This window comes from Lepus europaeus, chromosome 12 (assembly GCF_033115175.1).
Source record: "Lepus europaeus isolate LE1 chromosome 12, mLepTim1.pri, whole genome shotgun sequence".
NCBI classification, from domain to species: Eukaryota; Metazoa; Chordata; class Mammalia; order Lagomorpha; family Leporidae; genus Lepus; species Lepus europaeus.
In genome coordinates this window covers 85,390,916-85,417,233 of record NC_084838.1, presented here as the reverse complement: position 1 = coordinate 85,417,233, position 26,318 = coordinate 85,390,916, and the positions used below count along the sequence as shown (strand labels likewise).

The window sequence follows — 26,318 nt, the reverse complement described above, 5'->3', positions numbered from 1 at the left end:
CGGGGCCCGGCTCTCCATAAGTCGGTTTTGTGGCCGACGCTTAAATTCAACACTCAGTGGCTACCCTGAGATTCTGCCCCTCCGCCTCCCAAGGCGAGGGTCCATTTGGAGAGGCAGAGCAACAAAAAGCGTATTTCATTTGAGAGAAGTTTAAAGCAGCAGGAATTAAGAATCAGTATTCAGAGTTCATCCCCCTCAAATTTACCAATCCTGTCCTGAAAGTGGAAGATATCACGAAGCAATAATGTCATAAAAGCCAGAAATCGAAAAGAAATCACCACACTTTTATTTGGCTGCCTGGCAGGAGGGCACCTGGAAGGTGCCAAGGGTCTGGAGAGAGATTATGAGAAAAGACTACTCCCAGTCCACCCAGAGATGGCCCTGGAGGGGGACCACAATTCTACCCGAGAAGAGCTGAGATAGCAAAGGGCTGTGGAGGAACAGAGAGCAGAATAAGTAATTTTGCGGGGAGAAGGCTGACAGGTTTCCGAGCAGGGCATGTGGGAGTGAGGGCGCAAGGAGAAGGGCACTGTGGCAGAGACCTTTCTGCCGAGGCATGGAGGGCCGTGTGCATGCACGCTTGCTGGGGTCTGCACTGGACCCTTGAGCAACGAGAAACAGTCAGACTGGCACTGCACTACCAGATCTGTATTTTAGAAAAATAACTACAGAGGCAGGTAAAGCCACAGCTTACGATGCTGGCATCCCATTCGTGTCCTGGCTGCTCCACTTCCAATCCAGCTCCCTGATAAAGCGCCTGGGAAGGCAGCTGAAGACGGCTCAAGTACTTGGTCCCTGCCACCCAAAGGAGAGGCCAGGAAGGAGTTCCTGGCTCCTGGCTTCAGCCAGGCTCAGACCTGGCTATTGCAGCCATTTGAGGAATGAATCAATGGATGGAAGATTCTCTCTCTCTCTCTCTTTCACATCTATCTATATCTCTATCACTCTGCCTTTTAAATAAAAATCTACAAAAAAAGTCAGCCTGAATTTCATCACATGTAACAGAAATATAGTGCAAGCCACACACATAATTTAAAAAGAACTACAGCACACAGAGGGGATGGCAGGATGAAGAACTTGGAAGGTGGAGGAACGGCCTTCTAGAAAGTTCTTATGAAGAACTTTCCAAATCAAAGGAATCTGAGCCTGTGAGCAGCTGGAGCACTGGGGAGCTTCAAGCACAGGTGGCGCCTCCAAGGCCAGCAGGGCACCTGAGCACGCTCAAAATGCGTGGCGCAGGCCAGTGCAACACGCACCACCGCCTCCCTTGGTCAGATACTGAAGGCCTGGAAACAGGAAGGTACTTCAAAGTGTGGAAAAACAGAATTAAAGAAATCATTTTATTTTTGCACAAGCAATTTTTGAAACCCATGCATTTTTTTTCCTAATGTGCATTTACCATGAACCTTTTAAAGACCCTTCACATGCACGGATCTCAACATTTTTTGGCACCTTTGAGTTCTACGTCTCCATGAACTTAGTGAGTTCCTTTGTAAGCTCTCCCTTTTTGCTTGAAACCCTTGGTCACCCCAGTCAAAGCTTCTTTCTCTCATGTTCAGAGATATATGCACCGTGGAATGAGAAACCCAGATTTGTACATATCTTCCAACATCCCTATACTGGCCCCAACACTGGGTGAGCCACACTGACCACCCTGGTGGGCTGTATTTGGCCTCCACTCCCCAGTTTTTAAGCTCTGGATTCCACGTGAAATTTCAGAAGCAGGCAGGGTCTGTGGCCTGAATGGATTGAGGGCTAAGGTCAACTGAGAGGTTTAGTTTAGGTCCCAGGCTTATGCTCAGTCAAGGGTAGAGCTTCCAATGCCTGTGGTGGAACATGGAAGCGGAGGATGCCAATGGACATCACTGTGAGAGCTGTTCCATGGGTCTCCATAGACATCTAGGAAATGCTGCATTGACAGAGTTAACCAGGGGTCTTGACTCCTGGCTTCCTGCAGCCCACAATGTGCTCCTGTGCATGACCCCCAGGAGGGAGTCTTCCAGGAACGCAGCTTTCCCTAAGCATATTTGATTGGAAAACTGTTCCCATTGAAAGGGTTAGAGACCCTCCCCCAGAAAAACACTGGGTCTTCTGGAGGCTTCAAAAGATGGGGTGGGGGTTATGTGGGAAGGCACGGCTTCAGCAAGCGATACCCAAGGCACACAGGTGAAGAAGGCCAACAGAAAACTGCAGGCCCGGTCAAGCAGCTGCAAGCTGAGAAGACCTGAAGGTAGAGAGAAGCCCACAAACACAGACACAGGCCCCTCCTTACTGCCTGATCTGGTTAATAAAAATACTTTTAATTTGCACACCACTGTGAAAGTCTACAGTGAAATTAGGAAGCTGTTCATGCCCTTCTCACAGAGGTGGCTATCACTAACAGACTGGCATGTATCCTTCAATGTGTTTTTAGATACATAAACACATGTACATGTGCATACATGTATACACGGATGATACAGGTGTATATATGGACATACACATATGAGAAATGAAATTAAAGGATAAATTTTGGTGTAAAAAATTTGAAATGCATGCATAGTTTTTCATGAACTCTGTGAAGATCCCTTATAGGTATAGATTTTGAAACTTCTGGCTCCCAAATAAATCATTTGAATCCATCTTCCCACAACCCTCTGAAGTACCCTTATACATAAGCAGTCACATGCCATGTAACAGCATTTGAGTCAAGGACAACGGACTGCATATCCAACAGCAGTCCAGTAAGATGACATCATCAGTACCGCCACAGCCATCTCAGCTCAGCTGGAGCCTTGGGCTGCCCCTGGGTTTTCAATGGCCCATCCTCCACTGGACTTGTCGGTACATAAAAGCCCTTAGTCAAGGGGCAAATGAGTTCTGATGAATAGTGCAAACTTAGGTCCAAATTTGAACTCCCACCAAAAGCACATTCCTTTGCACCAGATATTACAAATCTTTATAATTTCCACCAATCAAAGGCAAAATCACTTCAATTTTAACCTGCATTTCCTAAAGAACCAAGGAAACTGGGAATGTTTCATTTTTGTTATCCAGCTGTATTGCTTCTGAGTTGTTTACTCACGCTGTTTAGCAACCAACTCCTGATCCTGTTTTTATTTGGTTACTCTTTTTCCATTCATTTGCAGGCTCTTGCTTCCAATTCCAGCCTCCCACAAATGCGCTCAAGTGCTTGGGCCCCTGCCATTCACATGGGAGACTCAGACTGAGTTCCTAACTCCTGGCTTTGCCCTGGCCCAGCCCTGGCTGTTGTGGTCATCTGGGGAGTGAATGGAAGACCTCTCTTTTGTCTGTCTTTCCATCTATCTCTTTGCTTTTCAAATAAAGTGAAAATAAGTAATAATTTGAAAATTTTTTAAATTTATTTTTGAGTTTAAATTCACATGGTTTTATAGTATTAGACTGTATGTTAAGTTCATCCCTTAACATTTTTCTGTTTTAAAAAAATTCCAGCTATCCTTTTGCATGAACCTGAGCAGATAATAATTTGCACTGATTTCCAGATGCGTCCTAATTTTTGTGGCTATTATGAATAGGCTCCTTCTTCCTCATTACAGTCTTGTTACTTCTGGAGTGTGGACCCCAGCTGACCCTTACACCTCATGCTGTCAGGGATCACAATTTGATCGGACGGTTCTTAAAAAGTTTTTTCTGTTGATTCTTGAATCTTTCATATATAAATCCACTTCATCTACAAACTGATTTTTGCCATTTCCTCAGTGCAATAAAGAGCAGCGTGGGCCCAGGGAATGAGCACCTGTGGCCTATCCCCTGTTCATACCCTGGCTGATGGCTCCTCCCAGTGGCAGCCTGGACCTGTCTGTGCCTCTGTGAAATGACTTCAGGTCTTCACCATTATCCATGCTGCTTTCTCTCTCCCTAAGTTGATGAAGGTGACCTCACAGCAGGGTATGGAATCTGCCAATGTGCTCAATAACAGGGCTGCCTTACAAGCCAGGGGACGCAGAAGGGGTGCATCTTACAGAAGGAAAAAGGAGCAGGGTCGGGCGTCCGGAACACCTGCATCCCATACTGGAGTGCCTGGTTTCAAAGCTCAGGGGGAAAAAAAGGCAGGAGATTCCCAGCATTCCCTCTATGCCTTCTTATTTTGTTCCGAATTCCCTGGATTCTTTCCCTCTGATTTCATACTTGTACATGTCCTGAGAAACATATGCAACCAAGAGCAAACAGAAAAGTATGTGTCTCCTCTCTAATCATTGCCAAGAGCTTCCATTCACATTCAGGTTCTGGGTGCCCTTTGGGAGTCAGAGAAGATGACTCACTCTTCTGGGTACCCCAGGATCCCAGAGTGGGTGCTCAAGAGCCATTGGATGGATGGATGGATGGATGGATGGGCAGATGGGTGGAAAGACAGATGGATGAAGGAACAGGTGGACTAAGCATGTCCGCATGCCTTTCCAGACTTCCCTTCCAACCCAGCATGAGCCATCCTCACCAAGCAGCCCACCTTCTGCTCCTTAAATACACCATACTTTCTTCCCTCAGTGCCTCTCTGAACGCCATCTCTGCCTTCCTAAAAGTTCCTGAAAGTACTTCTGCCTGCTGCCTATTTTGACTCACATCCAAGGCTCAAGTTCAAACAAAAACCCTCTTTCCCCTCCTACCAAACAGTAGCTCACTGTTCCAAGCTCACACCACATTCTTTAGCCCTTGGCTCCGAGCTCCTTGGACAATCTACTACCGACCATGCATGCTAAAGTGGCTCCAGCGTCCTGGCTCCCCCTCATACATGAGGGCCCAGGATGGAAGCTTCTCTGGGACTGAACCCCCCAGGCTGCACTTAACTCTGTTGCACAGAACCACAGAGTGCATCCCTTCACCTACATGGCACACAGGAGAGAAGTCCAAAGGCCAAGGCATCCAGCCAAGATTTTCCCATCTCCCCTTGCACTTGTGGCTGCAAGGCCACTGCATGCCAAGAGCTCACAGGAACAGGCAACAAGTAAACACTGTAAGGGTGGAGGTAGCAGGAGCACATTGCTTTTTCTAGGCTGTCCAAAAAGTATGCCCCACGAGTGCTTATGGAGCTATGCTAGCAAGTTTTGGTCTAAATATACAACCTAAATAGGACTGAGGTGTGGTTTTTTTCTATTCCAGTGGCCCACGAAATTCTCAGAGTGCAAATACCCTCATGACTGCCAGGCACATATTTTATTTTTACAATGAACAGAACTCCACAGAATAGTGACCATTATAGATGGGGGGGTCCTGACACGGTAAATGAGTATGAATGTTCACGCATGTGTGTTTATACACACACATACGCACGTACACACAGGCACAGACACTGCGACAAGCCTGGTCTCTGTCCATCTGTGCCCACACAGAGGGAGAGTGAAGAGCAAACAAAGGTTTCACTTCCATGCATCACAGGTATTGCTCCAGGCACTTCATACATGGCATTTTGGCAAACAGTCTGATATAGCGGCAAGAGTGGTGGCCCCCATGTCCATATCCTAACCCCAGATTCTGCCAATATAACCTCTTTGGAAAAAGGGTTTAGGGGCCGATGTTGTGGCACAGTGGGTTAAGCTGCTACCTGCAGTGCTGCCATCCCACAGCAGAGTGCCAATTTGAGTCCTGGCAGCTTCAATTCTGACCCAGTTTCCTGCTAATGCCCAAGTGCTTGGGCCTTTGCCACACATATGGGAGACCCGGATGGAATTCTGGGATCCTGGCTTTAGCCTGGACCAGCCCCAGCCATTGCAGCCATTTGGGGAGTGAACAAGCAGATGGAAAATCTCTGTCAGTCATTCAACCGTTCAAATAAATAGAGAAGGGAAGGGAAGGGAAGAAAGAGGAAACTAGGGAAGGTGAGGGGAGGAGAGGAGAGGAAAGGAGAGAAGGGTCTTTGCAGATCTAATTGCATGAAGGAGCTCTAGATGGGATCATCCTGAATTATCTAGGGGGCCCCAAGTGACCTGTCCTTGTAGAGAGACATGGGCACAAAGGAGGCCACGTGAGGACAGAAGCAGGGATTGGTGATGCAGCCAGGAACCAAGGACTACCTGGAGTCATCAGAAGCTGGGAGGCAAGAAATGGATTCTTTCCTAAAGTCTCTGGAAGAGTAGAGTGTTGAGGACACCCTGACCCCCCACTTAGGACCTTTGGAACTGGGAGAGGAAGTTTTATTGTTTGAAACCACCAAGTTTTTCATCCTTTGTCATGGCAGCCCTAGGAAATGAACACAAACCCCCTACATTTCTGCAGTCCTTACAATGCTTGTCCAGTGGTCGAGTCATATCCATTAGTCTCTTGGTCATGACACATTCAAGTTGTGTCATCCCAGGCCATAACCACTTCCATTCACAGGCCACAGTCCTGAGGTAGGAGCACCTGTTCTGCATAGGGAGGCTGGGGTGGCGCATGGAAGCAGAGGCCACCGCCTGCACGGGACACAAGACCACCCGCCCTTACCAGCACTTTCACGTCTCAGAGAACAATGAATGTCCGATTTCCACAGCTATGCAGCATGCACGGTTTTAAATCCACGAGAGACAAAATGTGAGATGAAATTAATCAACTTACACGTAGAATCCTTGCGAGTTATCAATAATTTCATAAATCATTTGAGACTTGATGGTGCTGAGTTTCTTCATGGCAGCTGCCCCACCATTGTTCTTAATCCACTCCAGGACCAAGCCCATGACATAGATGCTAAAAGGAAGAGTTAAAAAAAATATTTTGTGTGTGCAGTCCAGTGTGCAAAAGGGGACAGTCATGCAAGCAAACTGCTACATTGCATTAAAACACACTTAAGGATATATTAGAAACAGACAAGATAAAAGCAGGCCACGTGTCAGCAAGAGCACAGGATAAAAGAGGCAATGGGGTCAACCCAAGCCAGACCCCTGAAGGCCACTCAGAATAACAGGCTGGGAGCCAGTGTGGTGGTACAGCAGGTTAAGCTGCCGCCTGTGATGCCCGCATCCCATATGAGTCCCTGTTCAAGTCCCGGTGCTCCACGTCCAATCCAGCTGCCTGCCAATGCACATGAGAAAGTAGCAGCAGACGGTTCATGTGCTTGGGTCCCTGCACCCACGTGTGAGACCCACATGGAGTTCCAGGTTCCTGGCTGCAGCTCTGCCCAGCCCTAGCTAGGCAGCCATGTGGGGAAGTGAACCGCAGATGGAAAACAGCTCTCTCTCTCTCTCTGTCTCTCCCTCTCTCTGTAACTCTGTCTTTCAAAGAAACAAACAAACAGAATTGGAAAAACACCTCACTGGACTGATAGCACGTGAGTCCCTCCCTCTGCAGCCCTTGCCCCAGTGTACACTCCTCGGGACACCGGCACGCACCTGCCTAGCCCCTCCACAAGGCATCATCAGGCCCCCTCCCAGTGTTTCCTCTTCCATCCCCAGGATTAAGGATTAAATCCCCAGGATTTAAGGGAGTGTACATACTCCCTTAAATTTTAATCATTTCCTCCTTTACATTTCTGTGTGCCTGCGATAGGGACTCTATACTCTTATTGCAAGGCTAGGACTACTCAGCTTTTCTGGCCCACAGTCCTAGCTCCCCCTGGGAGAGAAGCAGTGTGGCACAGTGGTTACAGTCATCATCTCCCTGCCACAGGTCTGCTTCCAGCCCCAGTGCTGGAAGTACTCTCACAGAGTACTAGAAATCAGAGTCTCAGTTTCCCATCTGGACCCACTTACCTTGGGTGGGCACCTGGCATTTTACTTGCCCTGCTCTACCCTGTCACCCAACATGCAGGCCCAAAAAGGGTCCCTTGCTCACTGATCTCAGAGCTGTGTATGGGACCTAAATGGACCAATGAGAAGCTTCCCTGGGATTTTCTGAATTGGGAGTGAGGAAGAAGATGCAACTGTGAGACTCCCAGGAAAGATGTTTCGAGCATACGTGTGAAGAGGGCTGTTGAAAAGGCTGAAGGCAGCATTCCAGCAGAGAAGCAGGGGTCAGACGGGGAAGGCAGATGGCATGGGAGTGGCATCCTGCTGCCCAGGGGCCCCGCTGCACCTGGTACTTCCTGCAGCTTTGGGCCATCCCCTTCTGGGCAGGAATTTCAAGTTCCAACGAGGGTAGCTCATGGACTCTGCCAAGAGTCCTCTTCCCAGCCAAAGGCCTGCCAAGGGAAGACCCTCACAGGGACTGGCTCGTTCACGGGTCCAACCAGGCAGGCCAAGGACCCAGGAGCTTCCACCTCCAGGAGGCAGCAGAAGCCAATGCTGGGCTGCCCAGAGACGCCTGGGCAGAGAGCAGCCAACAGCCAATAGCCTTTCCGGGAGGTGCCCAGCCTTGCTCCCCACACAGGGCTGGGAGGAGAAAGCAAGGGTGTTGGTGGCAAAAAGGGTGGAGCGGTAATTTACAGGCTCAGATGTGGCCCCCTGGACAGACTGACAAGTCAGAGGGACAAAGATGGAAGAAAGCAAGAGAGAGAAACTCACACTTACTGAAGTCCACAGTAATAGCTTTATTGATCACAATAATCCTGAGGTCACAGTCACCATTATCCCATTCTACAGATGAGAAAACTAAGGTCCAGAGAACTTAACTTGCCTGAAGTCACCCAGCAAGTGGCTGATAAGGCCAGGATTCCAATCCCTGTCTGGCTAACTTCACGGCATGAGCTCTTTCCACTGGCACCAGAGCCCTCTGGTTTGCCACGAGCTGCAGATCCTCAGCCATGAGCTCACCAGCTTGTGAGGTGAGTGGGCTGTGACCAAGTCCAGCTGCTGCGGGACACGCAGCACAGAAGCACAGAGAACGCCGTGCGGCCCTCACTGACGTAGGACACTCTAGATCCTCTATGTAACCCCAAACTGTTCCTCTCCCACCTGTGCCACCTGCTCCCTGCTGGGGAACCACAGAAACGCCCTGCCCGGCTACCTGATCCATGCAGAGCCACTGCCAGTACTTGTAAAAGGCCCAGCTTCGTTTTTCCCAGCAGGGGTTCCGAGCTGCTATTTCTCCAGCCAAATCCAAAGCCGCAGCTTTGTCCCAGCCAGACCTCAGTGGCTGTGTCCGTGCTCACTGCCCACGGCCTCTTGTTTTCTTATGGGATGTGAGCAGGCAGGGGCAGCGTGAAGCCCAGCCACTTGTATAGACTGCCCAGAGCCAGTCCCCGGAGCCCGAGTCTAGGAAGCCACAGCAAGGGGCAGAGGCTCAGTGAGCAGAGGCTGTCCTGGAGGTCAGGAGACAGTCCTCGAGTGGCCTCACCCAGCCCTGCGCACACCACTGATGTCTGGCCCCTGTGCCTCCTGAAAGCAAGGCCCTTGTTTAGTACTAACTCACATGTCTACACCCCTACAATCCCAAACCCCCAAAACACAGAGGCCCCAAGATGCTAACACAAGTTGGCTATTTGGCCCCACTCCCAGTTCAACACTTTCAATGATTTAAGCATTCACTTCTAAAATTCCATCTGCAAACACAACAGGTTTACCACCTAAGCCTGTCCATTTGTTCAGTGGAATACTACACAGCTGTTAAAAGAAAAATAAGAGGCATCTCAGTCCAGCTTCCTGCTAATGCAGACCTTGGAAGGCAGTAGTGATGACTCAAGTAATTGGGTCCCTGCTACCCACATAAGAGATCCAGATTGGGTTCCTGGGTCTTGGTTTCTACCCTGCCCTTTGTGGGCATTTGAGGAGTGAACAAACAGAGGGAAACTCTCACTCTGATAATTAAGTTAGAAGCAAGAATACACATACACACACACATACACACACATACACACACACACACACCAGAAAACTCTCCCTGGCTTTTGGGAAAAGTTTGGCTCTGGGATGAGCCTCTGGAGTTGATGCTGTGCCGTAAGTTTCTCCGGAGCCAGGGAAAGCAACCACCAGGTTGGGTACTCTTTCCGAGAACAGCTCCCAAAGATGGGCCCAGAGCAGCCCCTGTCTGCAGATTTTAGGACTCATTCTCCCACCCCATGCAAGGGGAAGCAGCCTGAGGCCAGCTGATCCCAGGAGCAGGCCCACAGCTTAATGTGCAACCCCTATTCTGACAGGTAAGGTGGCCTGGGTGCAGAGATTCTTTTTTTTTTTTTTTTTTTTTTTTTTTTTTTGCATTCTTCTTAATTTCTTCATCTCATCCATTGGCCAAAGCAAGTTTATGCTTGTTAGCCATAAGTCAAAGCAATGTTATGGTTCAGAAGGGAAGTTTGGGCATCTTTTTCCCTATGCATTAATTGGGATTAGGGTGTTCCACTGAGGGGTTAAAGAGAGCGATATTGTGGTCCTTTATTCCGCCCCAGTTCACCGTTTCAGGCTGCAGGCAACTATCTGAAGCCCAGTTTCCCAGCAGGGTCACCCAAAGTTCCTACGGTCTTTTGTACAAAACTAAAATGACACAGGAGAGCAGGTTTTCAAGGTCATGTACGTCATTCTGGGCATCTCAGGAGCCCCGCCGTGAAAGGCGGGGAGGGGACTGTGTGTAGATCTTTATGTCTCCACGTGGACGCTGTTCTCACCAAGTGAGCTCCGGCCATCTCACCCTGAATGCCGACCCTGACACAGGAATGCACACATCTGGGGTTATTCCGCAATCACACAGAACAAAGCTTTTCAACCTTTCTCTTCTGTTGGGGTCAAAGAAAGCAAAGCAACCTCCAGAGGGTATTCTGGGGGGTACCTTGGGATCAGAAAATACTGACTCTCTTGTCTTTCATTTTCTGTATTTACAAGATTCTCATCATATCACAAACACTGCTACCCCAAGCTGACCCCGGTTATCATGGTACCCATCCATCTGGGGAAGAAACTGTTACCTCATCTGTCCCGATTTCTGACTCAGCCTAGCCTTGGACAGGAATGCTCTCTGGAGGGGCCACCTACCTTTCCCTACCCTGGGTCCCTACACCCATGGGGCTCAATGTCAGGTCAACGCCTGGACACCTTACTAGGACCTCATCTCTGGGCCTCCATTCATCTCCCACCAGACAGACTGGCGTGCTTCCTCAGTGGTCCCTCAAACCGGCCCTCACCCTGATACTAACAAGCACCTATCAATGTGCTCGTCAGCTTGTAAAAGTGTGTCTGGGCGCCAGGAGTGCAGTGGAGGATGGCCCAAGTGCTTGGGCCCTGCACCTGCATGGGAAACCAGGAGAAGCACCTGGCTCCTGCCTTCGAATCAGCGCAGTGCGCCGGCCACAGCGCACAAGCCATGGCGGCCATTGGAAGGTGAACCAACGGCAAAGGAAGACCTTTCTCTCTGTCTCTGTCTCTCACTGTCCACTCTGCCTGTCAAAAAAAAAAAAAAAAAAAAGTGTGTCTGGGACCGGCACTGCAGTACAGTGGGTTGAGACGCCACTTGCAATGCTGGCATCCTACATCAGAATGCTGGTTTGAGTCCCAGCTGCTTCACTTCAGATCCAGATTCCTGCTAATAACGTGCCTGGGACAGCACTGAATGATGGCTCAAATATGTGGGGCCCTGCTAACTATGTGGGAGACCAGGATGGAGATTCTGGCTCCTGGCTTCAGTCTGGTCCAGCCCCAGCTATTGCAGCCAGCTGGGGAGTAAACCAGCAGATGGAAGATCTCTGTCTGTATGTCTTTCCATCTGTCTGTCACTCTGGCTTTCAAATGAATAAATCTGCTTTTTTAAATGGTTAAGATGATGAGCTAGGTATCCAGAGTATGCCTCTCTGGACCCTGATCAGAACTCGCTGGTCTTCAGGCTACACTTCAGGGACAAAACTTCTTTGTGTCCTCTTACCTTCTCATTTCCGAAGCCCCGGGAGCCCTTGACCTCCCTGTGAAAGATTCATCTAACTGAGGCAGACCCTGGCCTCACCTTTTTTTAATTTTTTTTGGACAGGCAGAGTGGACAGTGAGAGAGACAGAGAGAAAGGTCTTCCTTTTCCCATTGGTTCACCCCACAATGGCTACTGTGGCCAGTGCACCGTGCTCATCCAAAGCCAGGAGCCAGGTGCTTCTCCTGGTAGCCCATGCAGGTGCAGGGCCCAAGCACTTGGGCCATCCTCCACTGCATTCTTCCAGTCCAGCAGAGAGCTGGACTGGAAGAGGGGCAACCGGGACAGAATCTGGCGCCCCGACCAGAACTAGAACCCGGTGTGCCGGCGCCGCAGGCAAAGGATTAGCCTATTGAGCCGCGGCGCCGGCCATGGCCTCACCTTCTAACAGGTGACCATGGCCACCTCCCCCTGCCTGCTACAGCTACACCTTAGCACCCACTCTGGGAGCCCTGCACTTGAGGCCCCCAACTCTGCCTTTCTCAGTTGGCCAGTGACCACTGGTGTTTTCCCACTGCCCACACTCCAGAGGCAAGACAGGCGAGCAGGATACAGGATTCAGCCCTGCCCACCAACCCTGATGTACACATTAGCAACGTGTTCAACCGGGCTGCCAGAGTGGAGTTTAGAGATGACCTGCAGAGTTAGCCCTCAGAACACCCCGGTCCCTGGGCAGAGGTCAGGGGGACAAAATGAGACCCAGCACCTGGTGAAGGCAAGTGTTCAGCCCAGACCCAGATGGAACGACCGACTCACTACCCAGAGACGCCTCCTTTGGTGTCAGAACACCCTCCCCTCAAGGGAAAGCCTTGTTAGGCAGAAGAGCCGGAGTCTGAGAGTGAGCAGTTTTCTTCAGACAAAATCTTCCCCACACAACAAAGCCACAGAGCACCGAGGCTGCACCTACCCAGGAAGCAGAGCAGGCTGCCTGGCTTTGAATCCCAGCAAGGCCACTTCCTAAAACATGACCTTGACCTCCTCACTTGCAAAATGGAAAGAAGCATAACCACAGTGCCCACCTTGTGGGATGGCGAGGAGGACTAAAGCGTCCTACACACAAAGTATCGCCGCTTTCTATCACTGCTGCCCTAGACAAACCCATCCACTGTGGTCCCTCCCTGTGCCCGCCCCTTCTGAGGCTCTGGGAACTAGCAGCAGCCATGAAAAGCCAGCGGCTACCACTGCTGAATCACTCAGTTGCCAGGGTCTTACAAAGTAGTGCAATATGCACACACACACACACACACTGCTATGATTTGGCTATGGTCTGTCTCTTGCAAAAATTGAAATGTAATCCCAGAGTTAAGTATTAAGAGGGTAGAAAGGTGGGGCCGGCGCTGTGGTATAGCGGGAAAAGCTGCCGCCTGCAGTGCCAGCATCCCATATGGGCACCGGTTCTAGTCCTGGCTGTCCCACTTCCAATCCAGCTCTCTGCTATGGCCTGGAAAGCAGTAGAAGATGGCCCAAGTCCTTGGGCCCCTGGACCCGCATATGAGACCTGGAAGAAGTTCCAGCTCTTGGCTTCAGATTGGATCAGCCCAGCTCTGGCTGTTGCAGCCATTTGGGGAATAAACCAGTGGATGGAGGAACTCTCTCTCTCTCTCTCTCTCTCTGATTCTCTGTAGCTCTGCCTTTCAAATAAAATAAATAAATCTTTTAAAAAAAAAAAAAAAGAGGCCGGCGCCACAGCTCACTAGGCTAATCCTCTGCCTGCGGTGCCGGTACCCGGGGTTCTAGTCCCGGTTGGGGAGCCAGATTCTGTCCCGGTTGCTCCTCTTCCAATCCAGCTCTCTGCTGTGGCCCAGCAGTGGAAGATGGCCCAGGTCCTTGGGCCCTGCACCTGCATGGGAGACCAGGAGAAGCACCTGGCTCCTGTCATCGGATCAGCGTGGTGCACCGGCCGCAGCGGCCATTGGGGGGTGAATCAGCGGGAAAAGGAAGACCTTTCTCTCTGTCTCTCTCTCTCTCTCACTGTCTAACTCTGGCTGTCAAAAAAAAAAAAAAAAAAAAAAAAGGAAGAGAATGGTAACCTAGCAATGGTGTTTAAAGGTGAATCCTCTGGGAGGATCTCAGGATTAGATAAAGTCACAAGGCTGGTGACGCGTGATGACATCCTTGTGGCTCTGTAAGAACAGGCAGAGACCAGGACACAAGTGCACGCTCCTTGTCTCTCGCCTTGCAATGCCCCGCAGCACTTCAGAACTCTGCCACCTCGAGCATCCCCAGACACAGCCCGTTGACCCTGGGCCAGAACCATGACCCAAAATAAACTTTTCTGAGAAAGTAAGCTTTTCTAGGGGACTTCCTTGCAACACAAAACAGAGGCATGCATACCTACAGCCTTACACAATACGTATCTCGTCTCACAACAACCCAGTGAGGAGAGCACTATTCCTACTCCTAAAGGAACCTACTGCACAGACAGGTGAAGGGATTCGCCTAAGGCCACACAGCGGTTAGGAAACAGAACCTCTTAGGCAACTGTCAAATCCTAGGTACTGGGACAAAATACCTGAATCTGAGAAGTAAGACAACTCGGTACAGAATGAACCGCAGCCTCCCGCTCAGCTAACAAAAAACAGGGACATCTGCAGATGGGGTTAAGAAAAAAAATAGAAAAGCATTCCAAGCCAGCGCGTTTGCTGTCAGGCAGCCAGCTCCACACAGGCTCAGCAGGCAAAAGAAAGGAAGGCGAGGGAGGCCCAGCCTTTGAAAGTGCTTCCTCCAAAGCGGCCCTGGTTGTTCGCGATGCAGGCCACGGCTCTTCAGCTGCAGACAGCTCTGGGGTTAATGGTGAACCACAGGGCCTGGAATACTAAGATCAAAGAAAAACAACACCCCTGCCCCCCAAAAAGTAAAGGGCAAGAAGCAGAGTGATCCATCAGAGGACAGAGGGTCAAGAGGGAGAGGTGGGTCGAGCAGAGGATCCTGACGGGACACGTGGGGTGAAGATACTCAAAAAAGCCACCTCCGCTTTGATGGGGAACCGTGAGACTCCATCCCAGGGTTACCTGAAGCACGGGGGCGTGTTGTACAAGGAGTTGTTTGTGGCCTGCACTTTGTACTCTAGGACAGAGGGGCACTCTCGGAGGGCGAACCCCAGCAGGTCATCGCGGACGATCACCACCGTGACTCCTGCAGAGCCCACGTTCTTCTGAGCGCCAGCAAAAATCACACCAAACTGAGAAAGAGAAAGACGACATGACAGAAGCACCTGGGCAGTTTTCATCAACACACACAAACTTCCCGACCTCTTCTGCAAGCACAGTTTTCTCTACTCCCGGGCAGACAGCATGTCCTGTTCTACAGGCATCTCCTCCTGGACAGCAGAACTGGACGGCAGGGCAGGCCTGGGGATGCCACCTGGACGATCCGTGCACCCACTCCCATCCACTTGGCATATGTTTCTTAAAGATATATTTACTTTTTTGAGAAGCAAGATTACAGAGAGAGAAGAGAAACAGAAAGAGAGAAAGAGAAAGAGAGAGAGAGAGAGAGAGAGAGAGAGAGAGAGAAAGGTCCTCCATCTGCTGGTTCACTCCCCAAATGGCCACAATGGCCGGAGCAGGGTCTGTCTGAAGCCAGGAGCTTCTTCCAGGTCTCCCACATGGGTACAGAGACCTAAGCACTTCGGCCATCTTCACTGCTTTCCCAGGCCATTAGCAAGGAGCTGGATCAGAGCTGGAGAAGCCAGGACTCGAACTGGTGCCCATATGGGATGCAGGTACTGCAGGGGGAAGCTTAACCTACCACGCCACAGGGCAGGCCCCTGTACATCTCTTTTCCATATGCAAACCAGTCCTGGAAATGGGGCCTCTAACCATCCTTGGCAACTAAGAGAAAAGTTTGTTTTATGTTTTTTAATAACTATTGGAAATCACGAAAAATGTAAAATTTATTATTTTAATAGTGTTTGAATTAAAATCAGACTAAATATTTGAAACTACTGAAATTTTAAATTACTTAAATGTTTTATTTTGTGTATAAAGGGATAATCAGGCGCTGAGAAAGGGACTGCTTTGATGAGAAGCAATGGGACATGCTGCCACAGGGAGAGCACTTTTAAAAATGTTTATAATCTTCATTTTTTATCAGGGAGACAGAGACTGAGAGAGAGAGAGAGATATCTTCCATATACTGGTTCTCCCCAAACATCTGCAACAGCTAGAGCTGGGTCAGACCCAACCTGGGTCTCCCACATGGGTAGCTGGGACCCAAGTACTTGAGCTAATACCACTGCCTACCAAGGTCTGCATTAGCAGGCAGATGGAATCAGGATTGGAACGAGCATTTGAACCATGGCCTCTGATACAGGATGCAGTTGTCCCACGTGGCATCTTAGCTGCTGCACCAAATGCCTGCCCCAGGAAAAGAAGTTTTTGAAAACAACAAACATTTCAAGATAACTTAGGAAAATTTGTTGTGCAAGATATAGAACACTCTCCCATGTCTCTCCCTGAAACCTCTGGGAAAATCCAGTGGTGGGTTGGGGGCAGGATTTATGGTTGACGTTACTTAGAATTGCCAGGGCCTCGAGAGAAAAAAGCAGACTACAAATCAAGCATGGTATATCCACAGAACGAAATGTTATTCCACCTTAAAAGAAAACAGCTTTAACCCACATGTGACAATGGATGAACCCTGGAGATATTACACTAAGTGAAATAAGCCAGATACAAAAGGCCAAGTATTGCATCACTCCACAGATAGGAGATACCAAGTAGAACAGCGACTGCGGGGGCTGAGGTCCTAGAGGAGTGGGGAGTTAGTGCTGAATGGGCAGAGCTTCAGTTCAGGAAGGTGAGAGAGTCCTGGAGATGGATGATGGCAATGTTCCTAATGCCAATGGACTGTACACTTAATGCCGAAACAGTACATTTTGTGTTACATATACCTTACCACACCTTCTATTAAAAAGGCAGATTACTGCTCGGCTCAATTGTTTTTAACTCCTCAACCTCTTTCCCTTTGTTGTACGCACCGACCTCCTACAGCGGTCCTGCTGCCCAGCTTGGTGACCTACTTTTAAAGTCTACGTGCCCTGGCAATGTGTTAAGAGCTGAAGTGGGCTTAAGGCAGCAGAAAATGGTGGGGGGGGGGGGTACTCCTTCACACAGGTCCTGTGAGCTTGGATAATCTGCATCTGCTCTTAAAAAGGACAAGTCACTCGCAGTGTGCGGACTATCAAGGCACTTCAGTGAGGTACCACTGTCACTGGGCTGGGACTGCAGGACTTAAACATTTTGACAGCTGGCAATAAGCAACAGCCAGCCTGCTCGCTGACAGCTGCCCTGGCACTAGAGGCCCAAGGACCCTACATTCCTTCCTGTTCCTATACTTATTAAAACATCCAAGCAAGCATTTGGCCAGCAGGTAAAACGCTGGCATCCCACAAGGGAGCGCCTGGCTCCAATCCTGGTCCTTGCACTTCCAATGCAGACTCCTGCTACTGTGCACCCTAAGGAGGCAGCAGACGATGGCTCAAGTGCTTGCGTCCCTGCCACCGTGAGGGAGGCCTGGATTGAGTTCCGGGTTCCTGGCCTCAGCATGGCCCAGGCTTTGCTTTTGTAGGCATTCAGGGAGGAAACCAGCAGAAGGAATCCCTCTGTCTGTCTTCGAAGTAAAATGAAATAAATACAAATTGAATAAACAAATGTCCCCAAAGAAACAGAAACACCACATTCTCCTCCCATCTAGTCTCCTCTTACTGTACCTTGGAAACGTCCACTGGCCTGGAGAGGAAGTTTGAGGACATGTCACAAACCAGGATGGCCCCCTTGACATCAGGTACGAAGTCAAACTCCACACCGTGCACCGTCTCGTTTGCGCAATAATACACATAGGAGGCATCTGGGTTAAGGTTCCAGGTGCTTGGATCTGGGATTTCTGTCACAGAAGACAAGTCTGAGACCTCCTTATTCTCCCTGTTCCTTGGGTAGATGGGGGTCGCCCCAGAGGCTAACACCTCTCCCCCCGCAGTGAGGACTAAATGACCCCAAAGCACATCACAAGCAAAAGCAGCTGACCAGTACTCCACGGCCATCATCACCACCAGCATCCTACAAGGACGACTGATCCTGCCTGTTGACCGTTACTGGGTGCAAACATGGCACAGTGGATATCGGGGATTTTTTCTTGTCACTTTGCATCCATTAACCCTATGTCCAGTGACGGTCCTGCAGTTCCCTCTGAGGACCTCAGCCCTCACCCTCAGCCCATGTAATCCAACTCCCAGAGGGAGAATGTGACTGAGGCACAGCTACTGTGACTGATGCCAAAGGGATCTACGAGTTTTTGCTCCAGCAAAGGCACTGCAACTTGGGGTATCTTAAGGTCAGAAGCTGCATCAATCATCTCCCAAGAAAGAGGGGGCATCTTTTCCTGGACTGTGGAGCCCCCAGGGAGGAGATTGGGAAGGACAGCAGGAACTGAGGACATTAGGAGAGCCCTTGATCAAGCCGTACCTAAAGCCAACCCAGCCCCTGGGTTTTTCTGCTAAGTGAGCCTGTGAGTACTCCTTTTGCAGAAGCTAGTTAGTAGTCTTAACCAGTACAGCCACCCATTCTAACTACTGACAAGGGGAGGAAGGAGGGGGGACTCCGTTGCCAGCATTTCACTGTCCAGCTGAGCTCCAAGCACTTACTCGTGTAACTCCCCAGTTTAGGGTGGACAATATTCACGGTCCCAAACTTCTTAGCTTCTTCTGCAGCCTTTGCTGACCAAGCTCCTGTCACAACATAGTCAGCACACCTTCCTGGTTTCAGGCCAATCAGGTTTAACGGGACAGCACTGAATTGGCCACAGCCACCTCCTTGCAGAAAAATCACCTTGTAGTTGTCTGGAACAGCTCTGGGCGGATAAAAGGGGTACAGTGAATACCCAGACCCGCAAGGTCAAAGACTGGGAATCAGTGCTGCTTCTCCAAGTGCTTCCCCCTCGCTAGATGTACTGCAGCAAACATGGTAATGCCCCACTACTGCTTTGTCTTCTCTAATTCAACCCCGTTTCTATGCACTCCTTGGTCAATTAATTCCTGGAGACTATGCTGGGAGCCTACGTTTACTTTTAGACAGGAACTCTTCCTCCTTTTCTTAGGCCTTTAAAGCACCATCCCTCTGCTACTCCTAGTCCACATGGTTCAACCACAGCCAACCCCAGCTCAAACAGATGACCCAAGCTGGTCAACGGAGTGTGGTTCTAAGCCCTCTGCTCAAACTTCTGGGTAAGAGAAGCTGTTTCTACTGAGGGAAAGAAAAACCTTGTAGCAGCTCATCCTACAAATGGAAATATCACTGGGGGCCACAAGGTGAAGCCAAGACAAGAGAAAGCAGAGCCCAGAAATGGAAAGGCCTTCCTGACATCACCTGAGCTCCTAAATCACTCCTGCACTTTGCTGCTCTACAAGACAGCACATTCCCTGTGTCGCCTGTGCCAGTGACTTGGGCTTCTGCCATTTACAACCAAAAGTCCTGCATGTTTAACATCACACCACGAACAAGGTAGATTAGGAGAACCCTTCAGGGAAGGGATCTCTGATAATGTTTCAGGCCTGGTCATGTAATCACATGCCTGGTGAACATCGAGATTCTTGTAAAGTTCTTTAACTCCAGATATGGAGTCAAAATTCAGATGATGATTAGAATGGCTACAGGCAATAGAAGGGATGCACCCAGGGAAACTCGACACAAGCCTCTGGGTAAGACCAGAGCTCAGGATTAGGTATAAGAAGGCAGATGGCCAGACAGACAGAGCACCAGCATAGACACACAAGTGAAATTTTTAAAGGGCAGGGCAAAGGGGTAGGGTCTTGGGGAATAGATGTGTAAGGAGACCCAACCACACAGTTCTTAGCAGCAGCAGAAGACTGTAACAAGGCCATGAAGTGGATGGGAGGGAAAAACCAGAGGCACAGACATAGGGGACAAGGTAGGAATTTGGTTAAGAGAAGAAAGAATAAGGGTGGGCCCATCTGAAGAGGCTCAGAGCCATGTGGTCCAATGCCACATCTACAGGATTCTTGCTGTGCCTGTGACATGGGACCTGCAAGGCAGACTTGGGTGTGTGATGTCAAGCAGATAATCACCGCTTCTGCACTCTCGCCTCTCTACAGACACCTGTGGATGCCTACTGCTCCTTACAAAAATCTTAAGTCCCTCCATCTGATCATTTTTATCAGGGTACTTAAAAAGCTAGGTAATGAAGTAATCAGCACAATTCCAACTTTGTCAATGCAATAATGCAAGGCTGGACTCTACTAGTAAGCATTTAAAACATTAATGATTATCCTTGATGGTGGGGTTACAGTTTATTCTAGTTCATAAGATTATTTTTCCTAAGCATTCTACCATGAATATGCATTACATTTTGGAATGGAGAACAGTGGTTCTCAGGGTGACCCTATTCATATGTGTGTCTGAATATATAACAACACATAAAAGCTCTCTTCTGAATAGCAAACTTTTAAGAGTAAGGTAGTTCTGGGTAGACAGGCAGGGCAGATAAAGTAGGAGGCTGCATTTCAGCAGCCATCGCTGGAATTCAGAACGCCTTCTCACAGGAACCGTTAACCTGAAATGTCTTCAGTGTCCAATACGGCAGGACTGACCGCAGCCCAGCACTGATTCAATAATCCACCACCCCAGCCAGAAGGCTCCATAGGTGGTTTGAGGCCCATACTTAAGAAACTCTGAGTGCTCACAGTTAATTGTGCTGACAAAGAATATTTTTTGTCACTTAAATCCCTTTCAAGCCAGTTTAAATACCACAGTACTGAAACAAGATATAGTGATTTCCACTCTTTGGAAAAGTCATAACACACACACACACTCACACATACATACAAATATACAGGCTAGGGAACAAGTAAAAAAACATGTACTAAGAGTAAACGATGAGTTTTAATTCTGAAGTATTGCGAACAAACAGCAGAGTGTAGCAGAGAATGTAACAGACACAAGTTTATGGATTATCAAGCAAAAGTAATGAAATAAGGTCTTTTTTCAAACTTACAACAATTCCCGCACAAGATTCTCTGTGTTGTTAACAATCTTCGCAAAATCTGAGGACCTATGACTCATTTCTGCAGAAGAACAAATAAACAACAACAGTTCAGAACCAAACAAACAGAAATAACTACAAAAATGTGTAAGCAAACAGCAAAGGGAACTTGTAGTTGTTTTGCATTCAAATTACAGGCCACAGTTCACTGGGTTAAGGGGATGAACCAAATGGATTTTCACAATGCAAACATATGAGCCAACGGTTATGGCACAGTGATTTTTCAAGTGGTATATTCATTGAACAAGCCACTTATTAACTCGACTTCAGGTTCACTGTGACTCTCTGTACTACCTCTTTCTGACAGTGATCTAGACACAATGTTACCCTTTGGGACAAAAGCACAAAATCCCAAGCTATGACCTCACTTCACAGAAACCTAAGTGCATGTCCCAAACCCATAGGACAAGATTTAGCAGTTAACCCTATATGGGCTCTTAACATCAAGTAGCCTGGGGCTGGTGCTGTGCAGCAACAGGTTAAGCTGCCACCTGCAAAGCTAGCATCCCAAAAAGATTCTGGTTCGAGTCCCAGCTGCTCCACTTCCAGTACAGCTCCCTGCTAATGTGCCTGGTAAAGCAGCAGAAGATGGCCCAAGCACTTGGGCCCCTGCCACCCATATGGGAGACCTGGATGATGCTCCTGGCTCCTGGCTCCTGACTCCTGGCTTTGGCCTAGTCCAGCCCTGGCAGTTGCAGCCATTTTGAGATATAAGATCTCGCTCTCTGTCTATTTCTCTCTCCCTGTAACTCTGCCTTTCAAATAAATAAATTTTTTTTAAAAAAAATACAGATTTTGAAACTTAAAAAAAATGCCAAAGAAGGTAAATTTTAAAACTCAAAAGGCCGGCCGGTGCCGCGGCACACTAGGCTAATCCTCCGCCTTGCGGCGCCGGCACACCAGGTTCTAGTCCTGGTTGGGGCACCAGATTCTGTCCCGGTTGCCCCTCTTCCAGGCCAGCTCTCTGCTGTGGCCCGGGAGTGCAGTGGAGGATGGCCCAAGTGCTTGGGCCCTGCACCCCACAGGAGACCAGGAGAAGCACCTGGCTCCTGCCATTGGATCAGCACGGTGCGCCGGCCGCAGCGCGACAACCACGGCGGCCATTGGAGGGTGAACCAACGGCAAAAGGAAGACCTTTCTCTCTCTGTGTCTCTCTCTCACTGTCCTCTCTGCCTGTCAAAAAAAAAAAAAAAAAAAAAAAAACTCAAAAGGCTCTCTAAGGTCCTCTTCGCCAACCATGTAAGGGAAAGAAACTTAGCAATAAAATCATTAATATGTAAGCTCTTCATAGAAAGCCTGTGTGCTTTTTAAAAAGCCTGTGAGGCGGGCATTTGGCACAATGCTCAGAACACCTGCAGCCCATGTCAGAGTGCGTGGGTTCAAGTCCCAGCTTGGCTTCCAATTTCAGCTTCCCTCCAGCTTGTTCCTGGAGGACAGCAAGTAATGGCCAGATACTTGGATCCCTACCACCCACACAGGAGATTCAGACTCAGTTCTGGGCTCCTGGCTTCAGCCTGGGCCAGCTGTGGTTACAGTGGATTCAGTCCCAACTCTACTTCTAATTCCAGTTCTCTCATAATTTCATATCCTGGAAGGCAGCAGGTATGTCCCAAATACTTGGGTCCCTACCATCCATGAGGGGCACCCAGTGTGAGTTCAGGGCTCCTGACTTCAGCCTGGCCCACCCCTGGCTATTGTGGACATTCTGAGGATGAACCAGCATATGGACGATTTCTCTGTCTCTGTCCCTCTGCCTTTCCAATAAATAAAAAAATTGTAAAAGAAGCTAGTATTTAGTATAAGCTTGTATTTAAGTATAATAAAAACTGCAAACTGAATGTGAAGCAATATTGTAAATGTTGGGGGCCACCGCTAGGCAATGTACAGTATCTTCTGGTCCCAGACGCTGTGCTTAGAAGAAAGCAGAAAGTAATTATGAAACGGCAAGCGGAGCTATCTAAACTGCTCACCAGCATTGGTGCTGTTTCCAAACCGTTTCTATCTACCATGCAACCACAAAGTTATTAAAGTTTAAAAACACACTCGTATCTACAAAGGCCTACCGGAAGAGCCTGCAGAAATCCTGGGCTTGATGCATTTAAATCAGTTCCCTTTGAAACTCAAACACTCACAGAATCCAAAAGTAAATCTTACCAAGGACACTAATGCCAAGTCCCTTGTAGTCTAGTAATTCTTTCTGTATTTCTAACAATACCTAGGAAAGAAAGAAGAGATGATTTCAGTATGTCATGCACGCTTCCCTCTGGACCTACAAACCAGGGAGGGAGAAGGGAAGTCCACCCAGGAGCCCATTAAGTTCCAGGTTCTGTCCCCTCCACCGCATTCCAGTCCCCTCCTCCCCCTTCCCACAGAGCCTCACTGATGCAACTTACACACAAGTTGAGCAAGAACTTAGACAACCAGATTGGTGCCAAGAAACACGGTTTCCAAAGACATAAATTCACTGATTCCCTAGAAAATATCCCCTCTACAAACCCCACCTGTCAGTAGAGAAAGCATAACGTTCTGGGCTGAAGAAACAATACAATAATCAGTCAGGTCCAAATGATATAGATAACTTCAACTTCTGCCCCTCTGTTGGTCTCGGAAGCTGGAGTGGTACAGCTGTGGTGTACAGGCAGAAGGAAGAGCTGGCTGTGCATTAAGATCTGTCCCCGGGTGCTGAAACAAGGACGGCCAAACCCTGAGAGCTGGGCTGGAGACAGACCCGAGGAGGTTCGTTATATATTGCATTATGCTGTCTGTCCTTTGTGATTGTGAGGATTTCCATGTTAATAAGAGAAAAAAGAAAAGCTATAAAATTGAATATTAAACAAGTCAAAAGACCCTCGGTGCCAGCATCGCACCAGAGAAAGCTGACAAATGGGAGATCTTTTTCCTTAAAAAACACAGTAGCTAAGGAGGAGAGGACGACCCTGAAACACAACCTCAGCATGCCTGCCACTTGTTTGAAAGCACAGGATTTCAGGAGTGGGCACTGTGGGGCTGCAGGGTAAGCAAAGCTCGGGACACCTGCATCCCATATCCAAGTTCCTGCCCCTCTGCCTCTGATCCAGCTCCCTCCTGATGTGCCTGGGAAAGCAGCAGAAGGTAGCCCAAGTTCCTAGGTCCCTGGATGGAGTTCCCAGCTCCGGGCTTTGGCCTGGCCCAGCCCTAGCAGTTGCCACCATTTGGGGATTAAAATGGCAAATGGAAGATCTCTGTGTGTGTGTGTGTCTCTGCCTTTCAAACAAATAAATCTTTATTTTGAAAAGTATTTATTAATAAATTAGACAAAATATGTCTTAACAAGATGGTTCAAGAATGTGGTTTTTCTTTAACTGCTGAATGCTATTAACACTGGCTGATCAAATAAATGAGAGAATTCTTTCACCTGTGACTGAATCCTCTCAGCGCTCATTTTAAGACTGTCTTACAGACAGAAATCCATCTGTGAAAGTTTATAACCAAAACCATTGCAAAGAGATTTAAAGACATCTACCCAAAAAAACACACCTCCCCACCATATAGTGGGTTTTTTTCAAACTGCACAAGGCAACCGCTTTGGTACCTCCTTATAAATTTTTTTCATAACATAAACAGACCAGAGAGAGGTAGAAAAAAAGAGTATGTTACAGGTAATTAGACCAAACATTACTTCATAAGGCTACTAGTATAATTATACACCTGTAGTTTGTCATTTTTAAAGATACATTTTTCCCTATAGGTTGCATCCCTCCCCCCAAAAAATAAAGTTTGAAAGCTGCTCTCAAAATTACAATTCAACTACATCAAAAAGACACGCAGAAAGCAACATCTGCACCTTCCCTCCCTGGGATTACACTCAGTCTGAGGGGAAAAATTCTCCCCAGGAAAATAAATAATAAGTAAATGACTATATCATCCACCTCAACCTCTATTCTAATAAATTCGTGACAAAATGCACAGGCACCAAATACTTAGAAGATTCCAAACCACGGCAGCGGGGAGGGGCGGTCCACAGTTCTGTCAGGGAATGTCCCCTAAAATGAACTGTAATAACGGAGAGAAAAGTAGGCCCTGCTCTCCCAGTTCCGGGCGCAGCGCCCCGAAAGCGCGCGTCCTCTCCCCTCTGCTGTGCTAACATTCTCTGCTCTGCAACACAGGGGAGGCTCTGTCCGGAGAGATTTCTCCTCCGTCCAACAATAGACAATTGTGAAGTCCTTGGCTGTGACCCACACTGCTACAACATACTATCGGCTTTATCCCGGTTAGCAAAACACAAACACGACAGCAAGGGCGGCCGCTTGTACGGCAAAGGGGTCAAGGCCGACCCCGGAATTTGCCTTTCACACAGCTGGTGGGGGCAGGAGAGGAGCTGGAACCTGGCCGGGGTCTGGAAGGCGGGGATTGAGTTTCTCCCGCACTTGCGTTTGCATTCTCTGGTCACGCTCACTCACTCTATCCGCTCCAGCATACAGTGAACAAAACTGGCCTAAGCAGCCCGGTATCTACCAATTTGAATACTCCGATGACTCCAAGGGACGGACAGGTTCAAAACAAAGACAAACCAGAGGAGACGAAGACTTTAGGGAAGCTTAGGTTCTGGAGGGCAAAACTTAACTGCAGACTTTCGAAGCTACATTTCTAAACACCACGTTCCCAACCACACGCGCGGGCCCTCATTTGCAATCCCCTTCGGGTAACGTGCTCCATGGTGGTACACAAATCCATCATCCACTCAGTCCCAAGTATCAACCCACTCATACATCCACTCACTCCGCACTGTCCCGGCTCGCAGCACCGCTGCGCGAGGCACTTCCTTCCCGCCCGCCGCGCCCGGGGCCCCGCCGTGGCCCCGGAGAAGACACAGCCCGGGAGTCCGCAGGTGCGAGGCACTGGCACAAGCCCCGGAGGCCCGAACGGTGCACGTCCCGCACAGGCAGCAGGTTCCAGGGGCAGAAGCACGGGCCCGCGTCGCCGAGCTTCCCTCGCCGGCTGCAAACTTCCAGGAGCTCCCGCGCCAGAGCTCCTGGAGCCGGCGTCCACGTCGGGGCCAAGCGCGCGGGGCCACTCGCGGCGCCCAGAGCAGGAGCGCAACCCCGCGCGCGCGCTTTCCCTCAGGCCACACCGCCGGCACGCGCTCGTGGGGGTCTCACCGAGTGCGGAAGCTTGGCGGGCCCCGGCCCGAAGTTGACAGTCTGCCTCGGAGAGTCCATGGCGTGGCGTGGCGTGGCGTGGCGTGGCGTGGCGGTGCGGGCGGCGAGTGAGCTACTGAGGAGCCCCGGCGTGTCCAGCGGGTGCCCCCGGGCCGCGCCGCGCCAAGTGTGCGGCGGGCGCTGGCAGCCTGCCTTCTCCCCACGCCGCGTCGGCGTCCATTGGCCCACTGTAGCTGGCCCCGCGCTGATTGGTTCGCAGCGGGGAGCTCGCGTCCCCGTTGGCCACGCTCACGAGCCGAGTCCGGGAGCAGTCACTCCTCGCCTTTTGTATTCCAACCCCTTTTCAATCAATGCAAGGCGCGGGGGAGATTGCACCA

At 49.4% G+C, this 26,318-nt stretch overlaps 1 protein-coding gene across 1 annotated transcript in view; it reads right to left on the bottom strand.

Annotated features, from left to right (window-relative positions):
* PSAT1 (phosphoserine aminotransferase 1) overlaps nt 1–26,107 on the bottom strand; it is a 30,135-nt gene extending 4,028 nt beyond the window's left edge. The window contains exons 1-7 of the mRNA XM_062208454.1: nt 25,942–26,107; nt 22,958–23,018; nt 20,756–20,825; nt 18,390–18,595; nt 17,460–17,632; nt 14,758–14,927; nt 6,550–6,678 (exon numbers count right to left, since the gene is read on the bottom strand). Of these exons, the coding sequence (XP_062064438.1) occupies nt 6,550–6,678; nt 14,758–14,927; nt 17,460–17,632; nt 18,390–18,595; nt 20,756–20,825; nt 22,958–23,018; nt 25,942–26,001 (869 nt within the window). The 5' untranslated portion in view covers nt 26,002–26,107. The remainder of the gene's footprint in view (nt 1–6,549; nt 6,679–14,757; nt 14,928–17,459; nt 17,633–18,389; nt 18,596–20,755; nt 20,826–22,957; nt 23,019–25,941) is intronic.
* Nucleotides 26,108–26,318: the final 211 nt, after the last annotated feature.